Here is an 8,383-nt window from a genome sequence, read left to right as displayed (position 1 = left end):
TGCAATCATAAATGGTAGAGTTTCAGCAAGCGACTTCAGAGGTGCAATCTCAAATGGTAGATGTGCAAACTCAGATAAAGGAGGTAAAACCTCAAATAGCAGAGGAATAGTAATTTATGTGAAGGTTCAACCTCCAATGGTAAAAATGCATTCATACTGAATAAGGTAGAGGAGCAACCACATGATGTTGAGATTCAATCATAAATTGTAAAGGATCAGTCAACAAAGGTAGAGGAGGAAACTCATGTGGTAGAGCAGCAGCCACAGATGTTCAAGGTGTAGTGCAAGACTTTAGAGGTACAACATCAGAATGTAAGGGCCCATATTCAGTTGTATGTTGAGCTTCTGTTTTCCATGGCTTAATCCTATAGGCTTTATTGTATTTTCTTGTATTACAGAGATGCTACTTGATACAACACAAGAAACCTCAGAGATTGGCTGGTCAACCCACCCAGACGGAGGGGTGAGTATCCCGAGTGAGTTTCACTGGAGAATATATTTGTTGTCACCCAGCTTTCCTATTTTTATTTTTCTCCCTTTTTTTTATTTCCCTAGTGGGATGAAGTCAGTGTTTTAGATGGCCAGCGACGCCTACTGCGTACCTATGAAGTCTGCAACTCGTATGCTCAGCGCTCCAACCAGAGTAACTGGCTGCGCACAGGATACATTACAAGCCGTGGTGCTCGACGTGTATATGTCAAATTACGTTTTTCAGTACGAGACTGTGCCAGCCTGCGGCCACCACCATCTCGCCGTCACCTGGCTTGCAGAGAAACATTTACCCTGTTTTATCGCCAAGTGGATAGTGCTATGGAAGCCGAGGAATGGGAATGGTCAGAAGAGTCTTGGATAAAAGTTGATACCATTGGAGCTGGTAAAAGCTTCACACGAGAACCTGGAAAAGGAGGGCAGGGTCCTCGGATGGATGAGAGAACTATAGACTTTGGACCAATAAATAGAAATGGATTTCACTTGGCTTTTGTGGATTCAGGGGCTTGTCTATCTTTGGCTGGAGTAAGAGTTTATTTTAATAAGTGTCCGGCTACTGTCAGGAGCCTGGCATCCTTCCCTGAGACCCCATCAAGTGGAGAAGGAGGGGCATCGCTAGCAGAAGCCATAGGTAACTGTGTAATTGGCGCTCATCTTCTGGGTACCACAAGGCTCAGTCTACATTGCGGGGGAGAGGGCGAGTGGATGGTGTCAAGTGGAAGCTGTGCCTGTAACCCAGGAAGAGAAGAAAATGAAAAAGGAACTGAATGTTGGGGTAAGATACATGCACCATACCATGTGGCTAAACAGACCCACCACACTCCACTATGCGTGTCCATAACATGCTTCTGTTAGAGGTTGTAATGGTCAAAGTGCCCAAAGAGTGAAACTGTCCTCCTTCATTAGCAAATACGAGAGTAGGAAACTAGTCCAAGGATGCCTTTTCTGAACCCTCTCACCTAAAAGGATGCATATTTGGGTGTTTGAACACGGATTGGGTACTCAACCCCAATGGGAGGCATGTAAAGGCATAAGCCAACACAGTGCCATAGTAAATTTTTATCATAGATCCCAATGTACATCCCTGATTATGTGGATTTTTTAGTTACAGACTCCAGTTGGTACTTCAGGAAATGATGACATATTTTTAAGTGAATTGTTGGCCATTCCGATTGAATATTTCTCAAACCCATCATCCTGTATGTACTCAACTTAAATGACACTTTGCAGGATCTTCAAATGGGTCCCAAATCAGGTCCATGACTTATCATAGTAAAACTATTTTCAACTACGGCTAGAATAGATACAGTACCTACATCCTTAAGACTTTTATGGAAGAAAGGCAGTGACCACTCTATAGGCACCACATAATTGTTTCTCTGATAGTTGTCAGTTTACGGCTTGCCATTATTGATATAGACCTGGGCTGGTGTTTAGAAATTACAATCTGAAAACCACCATAGGGCACATCAAGGATTATACTAAATACAACTATTGTTGAGCATACACAAAGCCTTATGGCAGCACAAGGGAGTTCCTACAATTCCATAAAATGTGCTACCATTGCACAATGTGACACCACGTTACTGTGGTATCCTCCCCCTAAAGCAATGCAGTACGTCATCTGATGAACCTTAATACAAAAAACACTCTGTACGGCTTGATCTGAAAGTACTATGTGGCTCCATAGCTTTCTTTGTATATCATATTAGTGCTCTAAATTGGTACAGGACTGTAATATGGTCTATAGTGTTAAGCGCAAATTTTCAAATCGCAAATTTTTATCGTGAATTTTCCTATTGCTGATTTTCGCAATCATGAAAATAATGACTGGAGATCACGAATTCTCGAATTCGCGAATATATGACGAATATTCACCCAAAAATTAGCAAAATATTTTGATTTAGAATATTGCCCATGCCGCTCATTACTGATGGTCTAATAAGGGACATCATTTCATCTGCATTATCTGTTGGTGCTGGGTCGGAAATAAGATGAGCAAACGGATTTGCCCGGCCCTGACAATTTTACGTCTGCACCGCTGCTCCAAGTAGCACTAGGTCCAAAGGTCGAAGCAGATCCTCTGCACTTGTGCTACCACAAAAATTTTCAGGGCCGGGCGAGATATTTGGCCCTGTCAATCAGGTAGCACGAGGGAGCTTCTTCAGCAGCAGGAATGGCCCCTCGCAGGTGAAGAACTTTAGTTCACAATCCACTCACAGTATCGTGAAAAGGTCGGGTCGCTGTGCTGATTGTCCCTTATTCTTTATACGACAATAACTGATAATTCACATTTTGAACAGCACAAGCACACCACATGCTCACCAGGAGGTCAGTGTATGGAAAACTGATTTCCTTCACAGCCTGAATAGAATAATTATGAAGATCAGGCGGCTAAACCAAGAGTGAGAGAAAGGAGATTATCAGGAAACAGACGATCATCGACTCGAGAAACAAGTCATAAAAAGAAAGAGAAGCCTGGAGATCTTCTGTACCATAAATCTAGTCATCAAGGAGGCTTCAGATTCATAGTACGTTCAGTAGACAGTATACATACGTTCTGCTCTTTCCTCCATTGTCTGCATATAGAAAGTTGCAGCTCAGATTATACCGATGTAATCCCTTAAATCCCTACTAATATAATCAGTTTCACTTCAATTGAAGATTGAGAACTGGCTGGAAAATTCTGATTAAAGTGAAATTATGAGGGAGTCTATATTTTCTTCACAAGAGAAGACCATGTGCCCGATCATTACTGTTAGACAAAGTAGTCAATACAAATCTAAATATAATGAGGGAAGTTTTCTTTTTAATATTTAGGGGAAACATAACTAAGTTCAGTCTCAGGACTATTTTTATCTGTCATGTATAACGGAACCAAACAGAAATGTTAATTGTCCCCACAGACATGTATTAGGACGGAGCAAAACCAAATCCCTCTTAACCTCTTCAGGACACAGGGCGTACAGGTACTCCCTTATGTCCTGGTACTTAGTGTAGCATACCTGTACGCCCTGTGTATTTCTGATCACCGCCGCGCAGCAGGCACCTCGGCTAAATGCCCGGGGGGGGGGGGGGGTCCCGTGATCCCCCCATGTCGGCGATCGCCGCAAACCGCAGGTCAATTCAGACCTGCGGTTTGCGGCTTTTACCTGGTGCGGCGGGCGGTGCCATCGGGTCCCCATGTGTCTGTAGGGGGGACCCGATGGCATGGAAGGCAGCGCAATGTCTAAGGAAGGCATCGCGCTGTCTTCAGGTGACGAGCCTGTGAGATCCAGCCCCCTGGATCTCACAGGCCGGAAGCTGTATGAGTAATACGCACAGTATTACTCATACAGCCAATGCATTCCAATACAGAAGTATTGGAATGCATTGTAAAGGATTAGACCCCAAAAAGTTCAAGTCCCAAAGTGGGACAAAAAATTAAGTGAGAAAAAAAGTTAAAAAAATAAAGTTTTCCCCCCAAAAAATGTAAAGTTTCAAGTAAAAATAAACCAAAACGTCTTTTTCCCCATATAAAGTTAAAAAAATTGGTAAAAAATAGGAGAAAAAAAAATACATATTAGGTATCGCCGCGTCCGTATCGACCGTATCTATAAACATATCACATGACCTAACCCCTCAGATGAACACCGTAAAACACAAAAAATTAAAACTGTGCTAAATAAAATAAAAAATTGTCACCTTACATCACAAAAAGTACAACAGCAATCGATCAAAAAGGCGTTTGCCCACCAAAATAGTACCAATCTAACTGTCACCTCATCCCGCAAAATACCTTGAGGGGTGTCGTTTCTAGAATGGGGTCATTTGGGTGGTTTCCATTATGTAAGCCTCGCAAAGTGACTTCAGACCTAAACTGGTCCCTAAAAATTGGGTTTTTGAAAATTTCTGAAAGATTTCAAGATTTGCTTCTAAACTTCTAAGCCTTGTAACATCCCCAAAAAATAAAATATCATTCCCAAAATGATCCAAACATGAAGTAGACATATGGGGAATGTAAAGTAATAACTATTTTTGGAGGTATTACTATGTATTATAGAAGTAGAGAAAATGAAACTTGGAAATTTGCAATTTTTTAAAACAATTTGCTAAATTTTGTATTTTTTTATAAATAAAACTGAATCTTTTTTACTTCATTTTACCAGTGTACAATATATGACGAAAAAACTATCTCAGAATGGCCTGGATAAGTCAAAGCGTTTTAAAATTATCACGACTTAAAGTGACACTGGTCAGATTTGCAAAATATGGCCTGGTCCTCAAGGTGAAATAAGGCTGTGTCCTTAAGGAGTTAAAGGCTTCCATTTTGCATTCTGTCCAAAAAATTCTGTTCTATTCCGTTTTAACTCTGTTATAACAGAACCCTATAACAGAATTCCATAACCGAATGCGAACCTGCCTTAAATGATATCCGAGTGACACTGACAAACATAGCTATGGGTAAATGTACTGTATGTTTGATGGCTCTAACATACAGTGTATTTAAACCCAGAGAGTCAGGGTCTGCAATAACCAGGGTGCTTCTTTACTGGAGGAATTCAGGTGTAAAACAACACAGGCGAGGCATAGTGGTGGCTTCTCCGGTCTCCTTCCTGGCAGGGATTGATGTTCAGGAAAGGCCTGAACTAGCTGACCCTCTCTCGCTTCAGAAGGCTGGTACCCTGGCCAAAGCATCTCAGCGTCTTCTTCTGGTCACTCAATAGTTTGGAGGAGTCTCCTCTTCTAAGCACTGGTCCCTAACTGCAAAACACTAAGGGCTCTGACTGTCCTCCTTATACACAGTTTCTAGCTGAACTAGAACCTTCTAGTGGAGGGGTGGAGTGGAGAAGCTCAGCCCAAACAAATACAGTGTTCCAACTCCTGCATCTCATTGTCCATTAACCCTTTCCACTGTGCTTTACAAATGAACAAGGTATATATCACATTAAACATATGAAATGCAGTTACACAGTATTAAACAGTATGCCTCATTGCAAGTTAACCCTTTAAAGTGAGTTAAAGTAAGGCCCCATCAAGGGGAAATAGGCAAATGTCAACAAATGTCAGACTTTAAAGTGCCCCTGCTCCAGGGCACTAAAGTAACAGTAAGTGAATTAGCAGCAAGGAGCAGCAGCAGCTGAGGCAGTGGCGGAAGCAGCAGCAGTCATATGGTACATGTTGTCAGGCAGCGGCATGATGAAGGCAGCAGCAGCCATACAGAAAATGATGGTTGGCAGGACACAGCAGTGACATTATGGTGTAGGTGGCATAATGGAGGCAGAGGCCATGCAAAAATGATTGTTGGCAGGCAACAGCAGTGGCATGATGGAGTCAGGCAGGCAGACAGCAACTACAGTATGTCAATATTTGGCACCGTCAGCAAGGCCAGCCGGTGAAAATCCTCCTAAACCAAGCCTTGGTTCATTTTGACAAAAATGATGTTTTGCACTGCTGGAGGACAACTTGGTCTGTTTGGGTTGTCACCATGCCCCCTGCAGCACTATAAACCCTCTCTGAGATCAGACGAGATCTTGTCAGATCTGACAAGAAAGAGAGTGTGCTGTGCCAGTTTGGGCCATTGTCCCAGTCTGCCTGCCTGCCCAGGAATCCAAGGGGTCAGGGAACAGGGTATGCACCAGAGATTGGCCACAGTGTAAGTAGGCCTGAACTTGGGCATTGGCGAGAACTGTCAGCTTGCTGACTGGCCTCAGCCTGGCACGTTACATGGAAAAACTGTTCCATCGTGTTCAGGAGACTGAAATGGCTGCTGCCGCTGTGGTTTCTGCTGCTTGTGGAGGTGAGTGTGCAGCAAGCCGGACTGCAGGGGCAATACATGAGTTACGGTGGGCCGATGGGGATAGTAGTTCATTTACTCACGCAGTACAGTGGAGGGAAGGACAGCACTAGATCCTCCGAGGCACCCTTTATTGCAGGGAACACCAGCCAGATGGAAGTTGAGGTGCCCTTGATGGTATAGGTGTTTAAGGTGCTTTGGTGGCTAGGCCCCTGTGTTCGTGACACCGGCACCTTAAGGTGCAAATGTTGAAGGTAGCAGAAAGGATGAGGAGTCAGTTGTAGTAGAAACAGTTGTACATTTACTTAAATCAAATGTCTCAGGACTGTTGGTACAGTTCATCAGTACAGTGCACTTATATTGCATCAAGGAGGATTCAGAAATTAGTTTAGCTATAATCCTTACAACAGGTCTGGCAATTGTCAGTTGAGGAGTTTTCCTAATGCTGTTACTTTACATTAGATAGTTCAACTTTAAGTCCAATCTCTAGCACTCAGGTGCTGAATATAATGGTTTCCTTACTTTATATTAAGCAATCCAAAAAGGGCGTTCTCCCTCGTGTCAGGCAAACTCTCTGCTACATTATTTTATGCAGGATGCTCTACTGAAATATTCAGGTTCATTATGTCCCAGAAGGCATTGAGTGAAAAAGGATAATTCTGCGCACTAATCATCCAGTTGTGTCCAGGTACCTTTAAGTTCCCCTTAGTCACTGGTGCTTGTGAATTCCATTGGCTAGACTTAGCTCTAATCTTCACTGGTCTTTCTCTATATTCGTACATAGACTCACTTGTCTGTGCTGGGCTGCTGTGACTACTTGGTCTGTCCTCTCCAGGCTTGATCAGGGCCCAGAGGAAAGAAAGGCAGCTACATCTTGGACTGAGCCTGCTCTGCTCCTCCATACACTTGCTTCTCCTCTCTGTTTCCTTTCTACACACTTCCTTTAACACCCTCCTACTACTTCCTTATTAGCACACCACAAGTTCTAGATAATATGCGGCACCAGCACCACCTAGGGGCGACTAGATATAATGACAATGCCAGCCTGATATTAGGAAATATAATACATTAAATACGTATACAGAATTTTAAAGGGACCACTTATACACACATAAGTGGGACACTGCAGGTGACTCTGCAGGGGATGGAGAGGAGCCTCCTATTCAGACATGCTGATGGCTGTTTTTTGTTCGCTGTAAGCTGTGGAAAGCTGCATACACAGTGTAATGTAATTTGGTCTCTGTATCTTCTGCAGGAAAGCGTTTCCCATTTTGCTTTGATAGTGACTGTCTAAAAGCATGGCTATCAGGTAAACATCAGATTGCTTGATATCACCAATCTGCCTGTCACTGTGTAAGCAACTGAGTCTACAGGTTGCCATTCTGGCAGCCTGCCCGAGGAGCCAGTTTCTTCCAACTCCGCTACCCACTTAGACTTTGGGTGTTGTGACCAATGTCACAGTCGTCATCATCATCCTCTTGCTGGTCCAAATCGGACTCCTCTTTCTCCTCCAGTGGCAGCACTTTCTCCTCCTCTCTCATCTGAGTTTCTCATTGTGGTCCCTAACAGCTACTGGGCACCTGTTGCATGAGCGTCAGCATCTCTTCAAAAATACAGATGAGGGGGATGAGGATCAACTGCAGCATGAATGGCATTTGCTGCCACTGCCGACCTGGAAACAACACATGCTCTCTGCTGCTAAGGCGGTCTCGTGCATGACAAAATCGTGACACCCTTGTGACATCACATATATAGGCTTATTTGAATAAATTCAACATTCCCCAAAAAATTAATTGGAACCATGTGGAAACTGAAGTAAAGTAAAAAGGATTTAGGCCTAAATTCATTATCACTCACAGATAATTGTGTGCACTACCCCTTGTATTGTTATTCTGATCACATATATGCTGGTTTACTTAAATTTAGCAATCCTTCCCAAAAAATTAAATTCCAAACATGGAGAAAGAAATAAACAGAAATGGATCATTGAGACCTGACGCTTAATTTCACATTGTTAGTCACAGATAATTTTATGCACTACCATGTGTTTTGATGTAGTGATCACCTATTCTGGTTCAATTAAACTGAACAATCTATGTGAGATGCCCTGACATGGAG

The 8,383-nt window shown here is 43.0% G+C and overlaps 1 protein-coding gene across 1 annotated transcript in view; it reads left to right on the top strand.

The window, feature by feature from the left end:
- Window positions 1–400: 400 nt before the first annotated feature.
- The window catches only part of LOC121003302 (ephrin type-B receptor 5-like), a 69,715-nt gene continuing 61,732 nt past the window's right edge, over window positions 401–8,383 (top strand). The window contains exons 1-2 of the mRNA XM_040435031.1: window positions 401–463; window positions 556–1,264. Of these exons, the coding sequence (XP_040290965.1) occupies window positions 401–463; window positions 556–1,264 (772 nt within the window). The remainder of the gene's footprint in view (window positions 464–555; window positions 1,265–8,383) is intronic.

The sequence above is a fragment of the Bufo bufo genome, chromosome 6, assembly GCF_905171765.1.
Source record: "Bufo bufo chromosome 6, aBufBuf1.1, whole genome shotgun sequence".
Lineage (NCBI taxonomy): Eukaryota > Metazoa > Chordata > Amphibia > Anura > Bufonidae > Bufo > Bufo bufo.
The sequence above is the reverse complement of the archived record's forward strand: the minus strand, read 5'-3'. Positions and strand labels throughout refer to the sequence as shown.